This window comes from Somniosus microcephalus, chromosome 2 (assembly GCF_052327205.1).
Source record: "Somniosus microcephalus isolate GS21.2 chromosome 2, FLI_Smic_1.0, whole genome shotgun sequence".
In the NCBI taxonomy this organism is placed as follows: domain Eukaryota; kingdom Metazoa; phylum Chordata; class Chondrichthyes; order Squaliformes; family Somniosidae; genus Somniosus; species Somniosus microcephalus.
In genome coordinates, this window is record NC_140988.1 from 58,700,458 (window position 1) to 58,719,452 (window position 18,995).

At 43.7% G+C, this 18,995-nt stretch overlaps 1 protein-coding gene across 2 annotated transcripts in view; it reads right to left on the reverse strand.

Moving 5' to 3' along the window:
* Positions 1-18,995, reverse strand: part of afg2a (AAA ATPase AFG2A) — a 686,751-nt gene that overhangs the window by 146,859 nt on the left and 520,897 nt on the right. Inside the window, exon 15 of one of the 2 annotated variants that reach the window (XM_086009595.1) lies at positions 8,456-8,620. The exons of the other annotated variant lie outside the window; for it this stretch is intronic. Coding sequence (XP_085865721.1) covers positions 8,456-8,620 — 165 coding nt within the window. The remainder of the gene's footprint in view (positions 1-8,455; positions 8,621-18,995) is intronic. 2 annotated transcript variants of the gene reach the window in all.

Genomic DNA, 18,995 nt, shown 5'->3' on the forward strand with positions numbered 1-18,995 from the left:
ACTTGTGAGCTGTGAAACACCAGGTGACAACACTACTCTATGTCCCGAAGGCCCCCCCCGAGGTGTGAGTGTCTGCGCTGGTGCTGGGTGCGCTTACTTCTGCTGACGCTGCGCCCTCAGAGATTGGAGCTTCCTCTGAGGAGTCTGGCTGCACAGCCTCTTCCTCCTCCACAGTGAGGACGGGGGCTCTGGATGGTACTGTGGGGGAGTTAAGGAAGGAGTTAGAGATGTAATGCCACGGTTCTTCTGGTGACTCCCAGCGAGTTGGCATCTGCTGACACCTGCATCCATGCAGCATTGGTCTCAGATGGAGGCCTCTTCCTCCCTGACCTAGGGAAGAGGACCTCCCTGTGGGCCCTAACCCCATCCAATAATGCCTGTAGTGAAGCCTCGTCGAATTTGAAGGCAGCTCGGCCTCTGCCGCTGGCAGCAGCTGGTGCAGGCTCCTCTGCCATTGTGCAAGAGTGGTTGAGAAGCCTGCAGAGGTGGAGAAGCTTGCTGGACACTTTGAAAGCAGCACGAATGATGACATCATACTGTGGGGATTTCTGACTCGAATTGGACAATTTCCACATGCTGGGAATTCATTGGTCACTTGAGGGAAAATTGCGTGGAGCTGGCTGACACTTTTTTATGTGTGTCAGAAACCCGACCATTTCCCACACAAGCTGAAAATCGGGGCCCCAGAGTCAGCTATAGACATGATGTAGACTCTTCTTGAAAGTGCGTGCTGGAGGGCCCAGTAAGTATGTGTTTTTTGTTCCATTTGCATGTATGTCCCAGCCCCATCCTCCTGATACTTCCCAGTACAAGGACTAGCCACTGATCCTTTCTAGGAGGGATGGGAGGAAGCAAGCAGGGAGGTAAGGGGATGGAAGGGAGGAAACCGGGATGTCAGAGCCAGAGAAAGGAAGTGGGGAGGCTGGTCTTGGATGGAGGGAACAGGAAGGTCAGGATGGAATGGAAAGGTGGCATGCTGGGAGAGGGCGAGTAGAGAAGCCAACACTCCCTGGAGCTACGAGCAAGCAAGTATGGATGCCAGGCTGGGAGCAAATGGGTTGGAAAGAGGTCACCTTGGGCCACAAACAAGCAAACAGGAGGCTGGAACTTGCTTGCAGCAAGAGGTGACTGAAAATTGCAGCACTCCCCCCACCAATATGAGTATGAAGTCAAGCGCTGAAACTGGCAACATTGTAAAAATGTTGGCATTAATACCTTTTTTAAATATCCTCCCCACCCCTGGGTCTCGGTACATGTCTTAAATGGAGTATGATATAATAAAATGTTTAATAATGAGCAGGATAGTGTCTCTGCTAAAATAGTGGAGAAAATGTGAAAATACTCAACTGGAGGAGGGCTAATTTCAGTGAGTTGCAAAGGGATCTGGCCCAGGTGGATTGGATTGGCAGGTAAAACAGTAAATAAGCAATGGAAGGTCTTCAAGGAGGAGATAGTTTGGGTACAGACTAGACACATTCCCACGAGGGGGAAAGGAAGGGCATCCAAAGCTAGAGCTCCCTGGATGACTAAAGATGTAGAGATTAAAATGAAACAGCAAAAGGAGGCTTATGATAAATGTCAGGTTTATAATTCTTTAGAGAACCAAGCCAAATATTAAATGTACAGAGAACTGAAAAAGGAAAGAGCGAGTATGAGAATAGATTAGCGGGTAACATAAAAGGGAACCCAAAAGTATTTTATAGACATATAAATAGTCAAAGGGTAGTCAAAGAAAGGGTGGGGCCGATTAGGGACCAAAAAGGAGATCTTCTTGTGGAGGCAGAGGGAATGGCTGAGATACTAAATCAGTACTTTGCATCTGTCTTCACTAGAGAAGAGGATGCTGCCAATGTCACAGTAAAGGAGGAGGTAGTGGAGAAATTGGATAGGATTAAAATAGATAAAGAGGAGTCACTTAAAAGGTTGCAGCGATCAAAGTAGAAAAGTCACCCAGTCCGGATGGGATGCATCCTAGGTTGCTGAGGGAAGTAATGGTGGAAATTGCGGAGGCTCTGGCCACAATCTTCCAATCCTCCTTAGATATGGGAGTGGTGCCAGAGGACTGGAAAATTGTAAATGTTACAGCCCTGTTCAAAAAAGGGTGTAAAGATAAACCCAGCAACTACAGGGCAGTCAGCCTTATGCTGGTGGCGGAAAATCTTGGAGACAATAATCCGGGACAAAATTAATTTTCACTTGGAAAAATATGGGTTAATAAATGAAAGCCAGCACGGATTTGTTAAAGGCAAATCATGTTTGACTAACTTGATTGAGTTCTTTGGTGGAGTAACAGAGGGTTGAGGAGGGTAGTGCGGTTGATGTTGTGTATATGGACTTTCAAAAGGCGTTTGATAAAGTAGCACATAATAGATTTATGAGCAAAATTAAAGCCCATGGGATTAAAGGGGCAGTGACTGCGTGGATACAAAATTGGCTAAGGGACAGAAAGCAGAGAGTAGTGGTGAACGGTTGTTTTTCAGACTGAAGGGAAGTGTGCAATGGTGTCCCCCAGGGCTCGGTGTTGGGACCACTGCTCTTTTTGATATATATTAATCACCTGGACTTGGGTATACAGGACATAATTTCAAAGTTTTCATGAACCCATAGATTAATGACTTAGAGATGAGAATAGACCAACTGATCCAACCTGATCAAGAATTCCAACTTAAATGTTAACTTGGCTTTCTCTTTCAGATGCGGATTTATTTGCTGTGCATTTCTATTTTTTTTATTATGTTAAAGCAAAACACAGCCCTGGTCCCAAGCTAAATAATGTCAGTAGGGGAGTTCCTGCCTCAATAAAAACTGAATCCCTGATGAGAACAAATGAGTTGGTCCTTGCAAGTCTATAATAATGAGATTTAACTTGTGGTCTCCACCGCAGCGACGCAGTGTTCACATCTGTATGGCATTACATGAACCCCAGAAACCATAGGAAACAGATACAAATCAACAAAATTTAAACAAAGATGGAAAAAATAAACAATGAGAAAAATAAACAATTCAAAACACAACCAAAGTTTAGCACAGTGGCCTTTGTATAATCCTTCTGGATGGGTTAAAGTAATTTCAGATTTTATCAGAACAATCTGTTTGTTGTCAAAGTACACAGAAATTGTTTGTCAGTTGATTTATAACTTATGAAATTGACCTGAAATCAACAAGTCCATAGAAAAGAACCCTGGTGTGTAGCAACTGTGCAAACGTCTTCCCCCCCCCCCCCCCCCCAGGTAAATCCACATGCAGAAACCAAATAAATTGGCTGTTTTGTATAAGCTTTGTATCTATATCCACAACTTTTCCCAACCCCCAAAAAGTTACTTAGTAAATTGTTGTGAAATGTCAAAATATTGCCTCAATTACACACCTACTCAGGGTGCCAAATGGATTATCAATAAACAAATCAATTTTTGTTGTGTCGCATTTATGGTTGAATAAAAATACAATGTAATACAGCCAATATTTGCCAAGGTATAGTATAAATAAGTGTAATTCATTAGCCATAAGAGCCGGTTGTTATGAAGGTCAAGACATAAAGGTCCTTTGTAATGGAAGAGAATGTCAAAAAGGAAATAAACAATGTCTTGGTCTTAGAAAGAACACTGTATGCTACTTTCAGCAAAGCCTGTCCTACTGCCAAAGATAGATAAAGGCAAACTATCAGGAACACATCAAACAGACTGCTATGTTGCTAAGTCAATCACCTTGACTTCTGTGATTGGCACAAACCCATAATTCCCAAATGACCGCAGGGGTCAGCACCTTTGTATAAAACTGCAGTGGAGCCCCTAAAGCAGAAAGCACTTAGAACGCCATTCTCGAGATGTAGGCAGGCGTGCAAGGGTCTTTTATGCAGAGTTTATTTCCTTACTCCTGCCACAAGTTCTGTCTCATGTGTCCACACAGCTTCTATAGCTAGATTTCAAACGGGAGGATGATGTTCTAGAGTTAGAGCATGTGCTTCTGCTTTTTCTTGCTGTCTACCAGCATACATGTGCTGTATGACAGGATGAAGGATACAAAAGTTTTTTAGGCAAAAAGAAATAGGAAAAGACACAAAGAGTCAATAAAGGAATAAACTTGCTGGGGTTTAGTACTGATGTACTGGGTGTCCAATGTGTGGTGCACCCAATAACATCAACACATCAGAGTGTTGCACTGAAATTATTCAAAGTGCAAAAGAAGCTCACAATGTTACACTTGGTTTTTTTCTTTTCACACAGAATCACAGAATCACAGAAACCCCACAGTGCAGATAGAGGCCATTTCGGCCCATCGTGCCTGCACCGACACATATCCCACCCGATCCCCGTAACCCCTACACCAACATATATCCCACCCTATCCCCGTAACCCCACATATTTAATCCCCCTAACACTAAGGGTCAATTTATCATAGCCAATCAACCTAACCCGCACATCTTTGGACTGTGGGAGGAAACCGGAGCACCCGGAGGAAACCCACGCAAACACGGGGAGAATGTGCAAACTCCACACAGACAGTCACCTGAGGCCGGATTCGAACCCGGGTCCCTGGCGCTGTGAGGCAACAGTGCTAACCACTATGCCACCGTGCTGCATGTGATGAAGTTGCAGACCTCTGTATTTTGAGGAAGAAATACTTTTAAATGCTCTATTCTCACTATCGGCATCCTCTAAAATAAACAAGAATTTTTCAGAACAACTAGGCCCAACAAGGTGGGATCAACCCTCACATATCTTGTCTTCTCACTATTACCCTTGATCCCTTCTCTCTTCAGAAATGCATCTATCTCTTGAAGCCATCTTTACTGGCTGTTTCAATGGCCTTCCGTGTCAAGATATTTTACCATTCTTTTACCCTTTTGATGAAAATCCCCAGCCTGACTTCCATCCTACTCCTAACTTCCTAATTGATATTTGAATGCTCGATTGGAATGAACAATTTTCTTCAATCAATTTTGTCCATTTCCTTCAAATAGTTACAAAGAAGTGTGATTAACTTTTATTGTTCTTCGGTATTTTTTGGAATGCCTTTGTTTAAACTGATGACCTTATCAAAGGGATTGGCTTTAAACGAGCTACTGAGCCTGACAGTGTGAGAGCAGAACAGACAGACACATTCAAAGTGATAGAATCACTGAAGAAACCTGGCTAATGGCCTATTGGCCTCATGCATCTCTAATCAGTTTAACTGAAATTCATAACACTGTTAGGATCAGTAACTCCTTTCACCCAGATTGCTCCAATCAGGTAATAAGCATTCTCAGTCTGAACAAAGAACAACAAAAGAAAAATCAATGGACAAAACAAAACAATGTTCAAGTTAAGAGTTCTGATGGAAGGTCATTGACCTGAAATGTTGGCCACGATTTCCCCTACCTCGGTGGGGGGTTCTGACCCCGCTGCTGTCTCCAGCCTGCTGTCCAAAGTGATCTTACGTTGATTGGGCTTGTTAAGCCCGCCCAGCGCGTCTCCTGGCCAATTGAAGGAAGCGGGTCTGATGACGTCACTTGACGCGTCATCAGCGGGTTTTGTTAAAGGGACCATGCACAAATTTACTTTGACATTTGTGCTGTCAGTGTTTTACAGCATTGAGGTGCTGCAAACACTAACAAGCACTGCACAGAGGTGCAGGGTTGCACCCAGGCTCTCCCATGACTCCCTCCATATGCTTATGGAACTCCCTCCATATGCTTATGAAGGGAGTCACAGCTCACACGGAGGTTCTCTTCCCTTCCAATGGGTGGAAGAGACCTCCCCAGGAGATCAACGCAGCCTGGTTGCACATTGCACAGGAGGACAGAAGCAGGGATGTCATCAGGAGGACCAGGCTGCAGTGGCACAAACCTTTCAATGATCTCAGCAGATCACGAAACATTACTGCAAAGCCACACTCAACCTCATCCTGCTGTGCAACTCATCACAACCCATCACTCTGCCTTCCTTACCCTACTCCTGCACATCCTTACCCACACCAACTTACCTTGCACCTCCACCCATCCCTCTCTATCTACATTATCACTTCCCCATTTCACTAGCCACCCCTCGCATCCTAGTCCAATCATACCAACTAACAACACACAAGGGTAGGCACTTGCGTGTTTTAGCCAATGTTCATGTGAAGTTTCTGTTAATGTGCTGTCAAACATTGAAATCTTTATTTTCAGCACTTTGCATTCTTGGGCAGATTTGTGTACACCTTTGGAAGTGGCTTAGATGAGTTGCAGTGAATGGTGAGATATAACGTTATCCCTCGCAATGGCGATGAGTGTGGAAAGAATGGCTTGGACATTGTAGGGATGCTTTATGGTGTTGGTGTGGGGTGGTGCCAACCTGGCGCATCATGTGGCAGCCAGGGTGTACAGCATCAAGTGAAGTAAATCTGGCCATGGTGAGGCCATCCCTGGCGTCCCAGACAGCAATGTGCTCGGGTGCTGATGCCCTCTGTCCTGTGCCACATCAGTTGATTGCGGAGAAGGTTGGTGTTGTTGTTGGTGCTGCTGGTGTGCCTGGTGCTGCTGGTGCTGGGGCTGATCGGGGTGGGATTCTGAGGACCAAGGTGAGATAGTTTCAAGGGCACCAATGCTGATGGAATAGATGGCAGGTGAAGTTGAGATGACAGAAGCAATGTGCCAATGGTGAGAGAGGTTGTTCCAATGAGGTGACACTGGATACAGAGTTTACTCCAAGCACTTGCAACCTGCATAAAGCTCAATCTGTCTTCCAAATGCAGTAAGCAACAGCTTCTGAGCTTGGAAAGTGAACAGCTGTGAGTTGGGAGCTTTTATAGACCATTTGCAGCTGTCAAGTAAAGAAATGCTATCATGGTGACAACTCCCGACCTGCTTACCTGACATGATCCCCGAGCAGCGTGGGCCCCGTGGGCAACCTCGTAAAATTTAAAGGCGAGCTCCAAATAGTGCCTGTTAATATGCTCTTAATCATCTAAATTGCCTCCCCTGCCGCTTGTGTCGGGTCTGCTCAGCGATGACAGACCCGACATCTGGGAAACTAGCATGGCGGCGGGTTGACAGCAGGTTTCCTACCCAGTCAAAAAAATAATTCCCACCTGACCCACCACTAAACGCGCTCGCTGACCCCCCGAAAAATTTCTCCCCTTAACTCTGTTTCTCTCTCCACAGATGCTGCTTGACCTGCTGAGTATTTCCAGCATCTGTAGTATTTTGCTTTTGGTTCAGTTTAATGGTAATAGTTGGAATCTCTTTTTTTTAATGGCAAGGCTCCCGTCTTACTATCCTTTGCAATATAGTTTAAATTAATCACAGCAAAGTACTTACTGAGAATTTCATTTTTGCAGCAGGAAAGTGTTATTTTAAGCAGGATCCAAATGCTGTTTGCATGCTCTCAGCTGAAACACTGCAAAGTAAGAAATGACCAGAGCAACTTGGCTCTGTGCAGTTTTGCTTTCAACGGCTGTGATTAAAATTGTGACAAGTAATATCCGTTCCCGTGGATTTTTCTGATTACAGGTATGTGCTGCTGTAACTTAAAGCTGTCCTTCCTCTACCACTCTCTCTATGGCTATTTAGTCACCTTTTACTCCTAAAGCTCTCATCTTCCAGAATTCTATTACCCTGTATGCAGCAGCAGATTCAGTCTGGATTGAGTTCATTGCAACTCAGTTCAATTTTACCACAGTGTTTTTGCTGAACATCTGCCCCCCAAACAAGGACATACAAAATGACTGTTGAACACATGTGCTAACATGTCAAGCTGCCATTTCCTTCCAGTTCCTTTAGAGTCAGTTTTAAACAGCTACCATATGTGTATGTCTAAGTAGATTTAGACACACTGTAGTGTGTGAGTGTGGAGAAAGTGGTTATTGTTTACACTCCCAAGGATGAATAGATCTGAAGAGCGACCTTGTTATGATCCAGCAACCAACATGGCCCAAAGTAAAAAGAAACAGGTGGTCAGCACACAATATATTTCAACTGGGCTTGGCGGGTTACCTTGGCAACTGGTGCAAACAGCATCAGACAACAGTGGAAAATTGTGCTGAATGGCTCTGTCCTAACTCAACCAAAGACGAATTAAGAGGAGGGATGGCACACTGATGCCAGGTTTACAGCCAGGGTCAGACACAATGTATTGCCCCTGGCTTTTCATTTTATTCAGACAAGAAACCTTTTTGACAACTTCAAAATAATACCCATCTGGGGCACTAGCGTGACAGTTCACCATCTCATGCTATCCATCTTCACGACTTTGCTGAGTAAAATTGCCAAATGACTGCCAATTAAATTAAATGTGAGCAATTCTGTCTTTGTGTACTCATACTCACTAGGAATTTGATCTTAACTGTCTAAATGTATTTCAATTAGCACTTTTAAGAACTGAGAGAGGGAAGAGACTGTCATGCAATTTATCATGGCAGGAATTGACCTAAGAAGTTCTGATTTGCAAAACCCCTGAATTTACAGCTGCACTCAAGATACCTCATTGGCGCTTACCTCAGCTCCAGAATACTTCTCTGTCCTGGCTACCAGGTAATCCAAACTGACGTCATCACTGATTGGCATGGAACGAAACTGTAGTTTGAAGATCTCTGCCCGAGTGGCTGTATCGGGCAGTGGTACGTATATAATGCGGTCAATCCGTCCTGGACGCATCAAAGCCTGCAAGAAATTAGAACATCGTTCATACTCTTAACATTCATGCAGACAGGATTAGAGTTCGGCTCCGTCCATGGTAAATGCACCGTGCAGTGCTTAACTGAGCCTCACAGTCTACATCCCTAATTTGAGGAGAGAGTGGCAGCAGTGGCACTACAACTGGAATCAGGGTGGGGAGAATCAATCAATGTTGTGCTATCCAATGACTCCTGCTGAAAAGTGCACATGTATAGACATTGCGTGATCAGGATCAGGCTTGGTTGTGATGCCTCCCACGTTCAAAACTATCTAGGCTTATTCAGGGGGGGGGAAAAAAAAATCAGCATTTTGGTGAGCCCAGCAGGAGTCAAAGTCTTCAGGAGAGAAGAGGAGGATAGGGGAGGGTTGGGATTATTGAGTTGCATTCGATAGACAAATGAATATACGAACCAAAATTCAATAAATTAGCCTGAGGTCCAATCTGTCGTAATGCTGGAAAATGTGAATAATCCTACATTGGAACTGTTCAAAGATGAAACTGAAATTTTTCAGTTGCTTGCTGCAGGCATTTCTTCGTAATTTTTTAATAAAACTGACTGACGCACAACTCTGTCTGCATAGTATCATGCAGTGACCATGTACCCATGCAGTATATCATGTACCCACCTAGTACCCGTGCAGCACACTATGTATCCTTGCAGTACAACTCCACACCCCTCTCCCCTGCTACCTCAGCCTAATAAACAGTTCCAGCCACTTTGATATCCTTTGAATGGTTGCTGAGGTTTATTGAATTTGAATAACTGACACCCCATTCCAAAGTAACTGGCTATTATACAGGTAACTGAACCAATCACACAGCGGCTCGTTACCTCTCAAGCCTGAAACAAACCTCAACATTTATATTAATTTAGGCAGGGACAGTGTAGCTGGCTACTAAACCTTTTGGCCTCAAAATTCCACAACGGGCAATTTTGACTGACATGAAATCGTGGATGGGACCATTTTGTCCGATCAAACAATGCGAAGGTCAAAGACGGTGTTTACAGCCCTCACCAGGCACTCCATAGCTTTGCCGTAGATTCCATCTCCCAGACTGCTTGCTCGGGCTGAATCCAGCTGTATGTAACATTGGTATTTTGTTCCCAAAGCTGAGCTTCAATTCCCATATCCTATCTAGCACCAAAACCACTTGCTATCATCTCTGCAGGATCACCTGCCTCCAGCCCTATCTTAGCCCCCAGTGCTGCTGAAACCTATGCCTTTGTCACCTCTAGAATTTAGTTCACCAACGTTTTCTTTGTTGGCTTCCTGACCTCCACCTTCCGTAAGCTGCAAATTGCCCAAAACTCTGCTACCCTCATCCTATCCTGTACTAAGATCTGTTCACCCACCATGCCTGTCGAAGCTGACCTATATTGGCTCCCCGTCCTCCAACGGATCAAATTTTAAATCCTTCTCCTCATTTACAAATCCCTCTACAACTTGGTCCCAATCTAGCTTTGTAACCTTCCAGGGCCTCTGACCTCCTGTGCACTTCTCCTCACTCATGCTGAAGGTAAGCATGCAGGTGTGGCAGGTGGTTAAGAAGGCAAATGGTATGTTAGCCTTCGTAGCAAGAGGGTTCGAGTACAGGAACAAGGATGTCTTGCTACAGTTGTACAGGGCCTTGGTGAGACCGCACCTTGAGTATTGTGTGCAGTTTTGGTCACCTTACCTGAGGAAGGACGTTCTTGCCATGGAGGGAGTGCAGCAAAGATTCACCAGACTGATACCTGGGATGGCAGGAATGACGTATGAGGAGAGATTGTGTCGATTGGGCTTATACTCACTGGAGTTTAGAAGATTGAGAGGGGATCTCATCGAAACCTATAAAATTCTGTCAGATCTGGACAGACTAGATGCAGGAAGGATGTTTCTGATGGCCGGGGAGTCCAGAACCAGGGGTCATAGTCTAAGGATAAGGGGTAAGCCATTTAGGACTGAAATGAGGAGGAATTTCTTCACCCAGAGAGTGGTGAACCTGTGGAATTCTCTGCCACAGAGGGCGGTGGAGGCCAGTTCATTAAATATATTCAAGAAGGAGTTGGATATATTTCTTGAGGCTAAAGGGATCAAGGGATATGGGGAGAAGGCAGGGACAGGGTACTGAATTTGGATGATCAGCCATGATCTCAGTGAATGGCGGAGCAGGCTCGAAGGGCCTACTCCTGCTCCTATCTTCTATGTTTCTATGTATTCCTTTCGGGTAGCAGTCCCTTCAGCTGCCTTGGCCCTTCTCTCCAGAAATCCCTCCCCAAGCCTCTCACCCCACCTTAAAAAGCTTCCTCAAAACCCATCTCTTTGACATACCCTTTAGTCACCTCCCGCAAAGACCCAGCATCTGCCCCTTCTCTCTTCTGCGAATATAAATGCAAATCATTGCCGTTGTACTTAATGTTTAATCTTGCACCTTTCCAACACTCTTATGAATCCTAAGATTACAGTTTTATCATGAGAATCAACACAGCGGCCACTGAGAATAATTTTAAGTATTAGCCAGCCTTGGAATTCATTTCTACATCAGTGCAAATATACTGAATACAGTCTGTGTTTTAGTAGTCACCATTCAGACTGCAATCAGTCAAATTATTCATTCTTCTAATACAAAACCAGACACTGTCAAAGAATTGATCACACTTCTTTTTGTGAATTCTGTGTCATAAAGGTGAAGGAACTCAGTATGGGATTATGGAACACTGTCACCACGCCCCTAAGCAGATATTGTTGTGCATATCTAATCCCCATGGCACTACGAGTGTAAAATTTTAGTAAAGCAGAATTCTTTTATAGCAAGTAAACTGTTGCGATCAAAATGTAATTAGCATTAGCAGTTTGTTTTGAGAACACTGCAGTGTCATGCAAATCTTGGGAGTCCCACAATATTTGAAAGTTGAGTATATTCTAAATACACAATAGCTTGTTTAAACTGTGTATTACAAGACATTACTTTCTGTTTGTGATGCAATTTGAACTCTGAGTGTGTTGCATCCGTGGGTGTACAGCGCACAATTTCAAAATTTGCAGATGGTACAAAACTTGGAAGTATAGTGAACAGTGAGGAGGATAGTGATAGACTTCAGGAAGACATAGACAGGCTGGTGAAATGGGCGGACACGTGGCAGATGAAATTTAACACTGAAAAGTGTAAAGTGATACATTTTGGTAGAAAGAATAAGGAGAAGACATATAAACTAAATGGTACAATCCTGAAGGGGGTGCAAGAACAGAGAGACCTGGGGGTATGTGTGCACAAATCTTTGAAGGTGGCAGGGCAGGTTGAGAAAGCAGTTAAAAAGGCTTACAGGATCCTGGGCTTCATAAATAGAGGTATAGAGTACAAAAGTGTGGAAATTATGATGAACCTGTATAAAACACTGGTTCGGCCCCAACTGGAGTACTGTGTCCAATTCTGGGCACCACACTTTAGGAAGGATGTGAAGGCCTTAAAGAGGGTGCAGAAAAGATTTACAAGAATGATTCCAGGAATGAGGGATTTCAGTTATGTGGATAGACTGGAGAAGCTGGGTTTGTTCTCCTTAGAGCAGAGGAGATTGAGAGGAGATTTGACAGAGGTGTTCAAAATCATGAGGGGTCTGGACAGAGTAGATAGAGAGAAACTGTTCCCATTGGCAGAAGGCTCAAAAACCAGAGGACACAGATTTAAGGTGATTGACAAAAGAACCAAAGGCGACGTAAGAAAAAACTTTTTTACGTAGCAAGTGGTTAGGATCTGGAATGCACCACCTGAAGGAAAGAAATTTGCAGGGCTACAAGGGAAAGGGCGGGGGAGTGGGACTAGCTGAAATGCTCTTGCAGAGAGCCGACATGGGCTCGACGGGCCGAATGGCCTTCTTCCGTGCTGTAACCATTCTATCATTCTATGATCCCAGTGTCACCCTCCACTTTTAACAGTATCTTAGCCTCATACCTAGTAGTGATAATATAACAGCATTAGGTCATCTATACAGCACATGTTAAGAAGAAATTCTGAACTACATATAAACCTAGAAATTGCTGTTAATGATACTAATGGCTGAACACTTCACATGTTCAGATGACATTCCTTTCTCTGCTATTTCAACAGAGATGGTAACCCTTTTAAAATGAACAAATAGACATCTGCGTTAAATAAGTGGACATACAAACGTGTTAAGTGTACGTCTGCTAATGTTGCTAAAAGTAATTTCTAGACTATAATGTTCAACTTAACCCATATAAAATAACTCTTGCCTATTTCACATATCGTAATGTTGAAAAATATCCAAGTATGCAATAATGACTTGGGCAATAGTCCACACCGCTGCTTGCTATATTGTTCAGTGTATTGGTTTTTAGTGCAGCAACCCCTTGGAAAAACTATTTTTTACTTCCGCGTGTACTCAGATTTATGCAGGAAATGTCGACTTAAAATAAGTGAAATAATCTCATTCTCACACTCCAGTGTGATCTGTTACTTATCAGGCAGTTTCATGGCAATGCAATGATGATCTTTTCTCTCTTTGCCTATTGCTGTGAGTTTGTCTTATTCGAGTGCTTCAAAGCAGTGAATGGAACTGAAGCAGCAAAAGTGGTCTTTCTTTCTGCACAACTGGCTGTATTTTCCAACCTTTTGTATTTATATAGAATCATGGAGTAAATAACAAAGTTGAAAGTAGTGGCATCTGGGACTGAAAAACAAGTCGATAATATTTCAACCCTGCTACAGGAACATTTAAGATGCTGGCAAAACAGGTCTGAGGGAGGCAAGTGGTGTCCCACTAAAATGTAATTTCAAAAAACAGAAAACTTTATTTTAGAACAACGGATTCCCTCATCTATTTTACAAAAGTGCTACAGTACAAAGGGATCTGGGGGTCCTGGTGCATGAAACACAGAAGGTTAGTATGCAGGTACAGCAGGTGATCAGGAAGGCCAATGGAATCTTGGCTTTTATTGCAAGGGGGATGGAGTATAAAAGCAGGGAAGTCTTGCTTCAGTTATACAGGGTACTGGTGAGGCCACACCTGGAATACTGCATACAGTTTTGGTTTCCATATTTAAGAAAAGATATACTTGCTCTCGAGGCAGTTCAGAGAAGGTTCACTCGGTTGATTCCGGAGATGAGGGGGTTGACTTATGAGGAAAGGTTGAGTAGGTTGGGCCTCTACTCATTGGAATTCGGAAGAATGAGAGGCGATCTTATCGAAACATATAAGATTGTGAGGGGGCTTGATCGGGTGGATGCAGTGAGGATGTTTCCACTGATGGGTAAGACTAGAACTAGGGGGCATAATCTTAGAATAAGGGGCTGCCCTTTCAAAACTGAGATGAGGAGAAACTTCTTCACTCAGAGGGTAGTAAATCTATGGAATTTGCTACCTCAGAGAGCTGTGGAAGCTGCAACATTAAATAAATTTAAAATGGAGATAGACAGTTTCTTAGCTGATAAGGGAATTAGGGGTTACGGGGAGCGGGCAGGGAAGTGGACGTGAGTCTAGGTTCGGATCAGCCATGATCCTATTGAATGGCGGAGCAGGCCCGAGGGGCCGTATGGCCTACTCCTGCTCCTACTTCTTATGTTCTTATGTAAACAAAATCATCAGAGGGGAAAATCCAGTTTACTGCACTCTTGGAAATGTTTTCTATTGGGGGTTCTGAAATGAACTGGGCGTTCCATCAATGCTTGTTGTGTATCCTCCACGTGTTTCCTAACCTATTTATTCAGCTTCACAATTACCTGAAATGAATATCTAGGAATCTCTTTTACCTGCTCCAAGGACGAGCCCACAGCAAGGACTCTCTCTAAAAAAAGTGTGCAGGATCTGATGAGCATAAATTAAGCATTCTGGATGGAATATTAAAACATATGATCGCTGACGAGGCTCAGATAGAATTTTACAGCATAGAAGATCATTTGGCCCATCGCGCCTGCGCTAGTTCTTTGAAAGAGCTATTCACTTAATCCCATTCCCCTGCCCTTTCCTCATACCTACTAATGTTTTCTTTTTCAAATATTTCTCAACTTCCCTTATTAAAGTGATTATGGATTCTGCTTCTACCACTGTTCATGTCCTAACAATCTTGTGTAAAAAAAGTGTCTTCTGACTTCTTACTTTGTTCTTTTGACGATAATCTTATATTTATGTCCCCTAGTTACTGAATCACCAACCAGTGGAAATAGTTTTTCCCGATTTACCTTATGACAATGTCATAATTTTGAACACCATCAGATCTCCTCTTAATATAGTGAAAAGAATCTTGTCAAGTTACTCTTGTCTCTCATAACAAAAGCTTAACTTTCCTGGTATCATCCTAGTAAATTTCTTCGGTACCCTTCCCATGGCCTTGACATCTTTCTTAAAGGAGGGCACCCAAAACTGTGGTCTAACCAATGATTTGTGTAGTTTTAGCATTACCTCTTTGCTTTTGTACTCTAAACCGCTATATAGGAAACCTAGATTCCCATCAGCTTTTTACAGATTTATCAACTTGTCCTTTCACATATGGGTATGCAAGCCCCTAAGCCTCTCTGTTCTTTTATTCCTGTTAACATTTTACCATCTAATGCCATTTTATCACTTATTCCTCCTTCCAAAATGTGTCATTTCACATTTCTCTGCGTCAAAATTCACCCAATATCTATCTGCCAAATCTACTGGCCCAATTTTGGGGACCTCCGCCTGGCAGTAATGGTATGGCAGCGCCCTGAAAATGGCAGGGCTGAACTTACCGCACCATTCCCGCTCCTGATCCAGCCACGGGCATTTATCTTGGGGCTCTTACATGGGCAGCTCAGGTGCCACCCTGTTTCAGATAGGAATCTACTTGTAATATGCAAATTGGAGTCCTACAATGTATACAGGACCCGGATACAATGTTGAGATGCCAATGGGCGGAGTGTGCACAGCATTGAGCAGCCTAACCTTAAAGGGACCACTGCGGGCTGCTCAGAAAAAGGTACATTTCGGAGTTTTTTCTGAGATCTTTCGGCTCACTGTCTGCACCTCCTCCATGATTGCCTCCCCCCCGCCCACCCTAGAAGGCCCTAATTTTGGCACAGCTCCACATTAGAACTGCTGGATTTCCTGCCCCACCCAAACAGCAAGTTGCCAATGAGTGCTGTTTCTGTGCCTGTTGATATTAAAATGAGGTCTGGCCCTAAAAATGCCTCGGGCCTCTCACCAATGAATTTGGGCTTCGGCACGAGTATTCTTCACAGATAATTGTGCCCTCTATTTTTGTATCATCTCCAAATGTTGATATTATGGCCCCTATGGGAAAGTGCAATGGTGCTAACACTGAACCCCATGGGACATCAATATTACTCACTACTCTTGTTTTCTGTCCTTTAGTTAACTTCCTCTCCATGCAGCTCATTCAGCATTTCTGCCACTCCTTTACCCTCCTCCAGGAGAAGATTACTTTTTTCCTTTCTAATCAGCCCTACTCTTTCTGTAACTATTCTCTTATTTCCTGTGCATTAACAATATCCTTTACTATTTCCTGTTATTCTTCCTGTTCGTATTTCTTCATACCACCCTTTGCATTTCTAATCGTTTTTGTTTCCGCTCTATATTTCTATGCGTGTTTTGAAGGTTGATGTGCCCAGTGAGATGAGACATATTGGCCTCCAGCAAGTGGATCCCACTGCAAGAGCCCCTAGGGAGATGGATTATTTTAAATTATTGATTATTGGCAAAAAGTATGTACCCGATTGGAAAACTGGGCATCCCTCCAGATGGCTCAGACACCAGAATTTCTGGCCTTTATGCACTGGCAGGCACCTGAGATGTGCTCACAGTGCCCTCCCACTGACTGCATACTCCAGTGGGGTCAATGTTGGAGGGCACCAATGGGCGCAATCCTAGTGTAACTGCAGGGATTATGGTCTGTGCGATTTTGGGGCAAATACATTTGACTGCAATTGTCGTTTGATTTTTGGGAACTCTTTAGAATTCTGAAAATAATGTAATGCAGTTTTAAATTATAATACTTATTACAGTTCTATATTGCACAAGTTTAGAATAACTAAATAGCAAAAGGTTCTTGCATAAACAGTACCAAAATAAAGCTGGTTCTGAAAGAAACATTTCTTTTTAACCATTACATTTCAGGTGCTATTGCTTATGGTAATTGTAGCTTGTCTCTGTATCTATATTTGTGAGTATATGTACATTACACGCAATGGTTTCTGTTCCAGCTCATTCTACTTGTTACTTTTTTTCCTTTGTGGGCTATTTTATTTGACATATTTCCTTTTTTTCCCCTCAACAACTTTTTTCTGTTCCATCTTGCTGCTTCCTTTTTGCATTTGTGCTTACTGTAGCCATGTATATTTTCTTGAAAAGACAAGAAAAACGAGGAGGGATACTTTACATTTGTCACAGTCACAAAGGATGTCATTTGTAACTTTGCGGAGAGCCATTTCGGTATTGTGGCAGGGGCGGAAACCTGATTGGAGGGATTCAAACATGGATTTGCAGGAAAGATGGGCATGGGTTTGGGAGGTGACAACACGTTCAAGGACTTTGGAAAGGAAAGGGAGGTTGGAGATGGGGGTGGTAGTTTGCAAATACGGAGGGATCAAGGGTTGTTTTTTTGAGGAGATTTGAGGGAAAGGGGAACAGTACCTGAGGAGGGAGAACCGTTAACAACATCAGCTAACATGGGAGCCAGGAAGGGAAGTTGGGTGGTCAGCAGTTTAGTGGGAATAGGGTTGAGGAAGCAGGAAGTGGGTCTCATGGACAAGATGAACAGAAACAACTCAGTGCAAGAATAGAAAAATCAGGTGAAGAAAAAAAATGTAAAAGTGTCTTTCTTCTTAAACAACACAGATCTGTATGTGAGGAATATAAAAACTAAGACATAGGAGCAGGAGTAGGCCATTTGGCCCTTCGAGCCTGCTCCGCCATTCAATAACATCATGGCTGATCTTCTACCTCAACTCCACCTTCCCCATATCCCTTGATTCCCTTAATATCCAAAAATCTATCAATCTCTGGCTTGAATATACTCAACGACTGAGCACCCACAGCCCTCTGGGGTAGAAAATTCCAAAGATTAACAACTCTTTGAGTGAAGAAATTTCTCCTCATCTCAGTCCTAAATGGCCGGCCCCTTATTCTGAGACTGTGGCCCTTGGTTCTAGACTCCCCAGCCAGGGGAAACATCCTCCCTGCATCTACCCTGTCAAGCCCTGTAAGAATTTTATATGTTTCAATGAGATCCACCTCTCAGTCTTCTAAATTCTAGGGAATATAGGCCTAGTCTCCTTCACCCCTTCCAGGTGAAACAGCGATTTACTTGTACTTCTTGCAATCTAGTATACTGTATTCGCTGCTCACGATGTGGTCTCCTCTACATTGGGGAGACCAAACGCAGATTGGGTGACCGCTTTGCGGAACACCTCCGTTCAGTCCGTAGGGATGACCCCGAGCTTCCGGTCGCCTGTCATTTTAATTCACCGCCCCATTCCCATTCAGACCTCACTGTACTCGGGCTCTTGCGTTGTTCCACGAAAACCCAGTGTAAGCTCGAGGAACAGCACCTCATCTTCCGATTAGGCACTTTACAGCCTTCCGGACTCAATATCGAGTTCAAAAATTTCAGATCATAACCTTGGCCCCCATCACATTTTTACTTATTTTTTTTATCCACACCTTTGTTTTGGCCCTCCCCCCCGCTTTTTTTTCTTTTTCTTTTTTTCTCTCCCACATGGCAGCTGTCTCCCATTCTGCCAGCGCATTTCACACCTAATCTAGAGCCGTCTTTTGTCTCCACTAGTCCTATCACCATCTCGTCTCGTTTTGAATACCTCTTAATGTCTCTTCATTTCTCTTTTGTTCTCTCCCAGCCTGGCCTTCAGTCTTGACAAAGGGTTTGACCCGAAACGTTAACTCTATTTTCTCTCCACGGATGTTGCCTGGCCTGCTGAGTTTTTCCAGCATTTTCTGTTGTTATTCCTAGTCTCCTCAATCCCAACATCCCAGGAATCAGCCTGGTGAAACTTCACTTCGCTGCCTCTAAGGCAAGTATATCCTTCCTGACCTAAGGAGACCAAAACTGTACACAGTACTCCAGGTGTGGTCTCACCAAGGCCCTATATAACTGCAGTAAGACTTCTTTATTCTTATACTCCAATCCCTTTGTAATAAAGGCTAACATACCATATTCTTTCCTAATTGCTTGCTGTACCTGCATCTTAATTTTCAGTGATTCGTGTACAAGGGCACCCAGGTCCATCTGAATACAACAACAACAACTTGGGCTAAAAATTGAGTAGCGCCCCCTTTAGGGCGCTAACTTCGCTGGGGCGCTAACTTCGTCAGGGCACTACTTTTAGCGCCCTGGAAAAATTAGCGCCCCTCCAACGGAAATT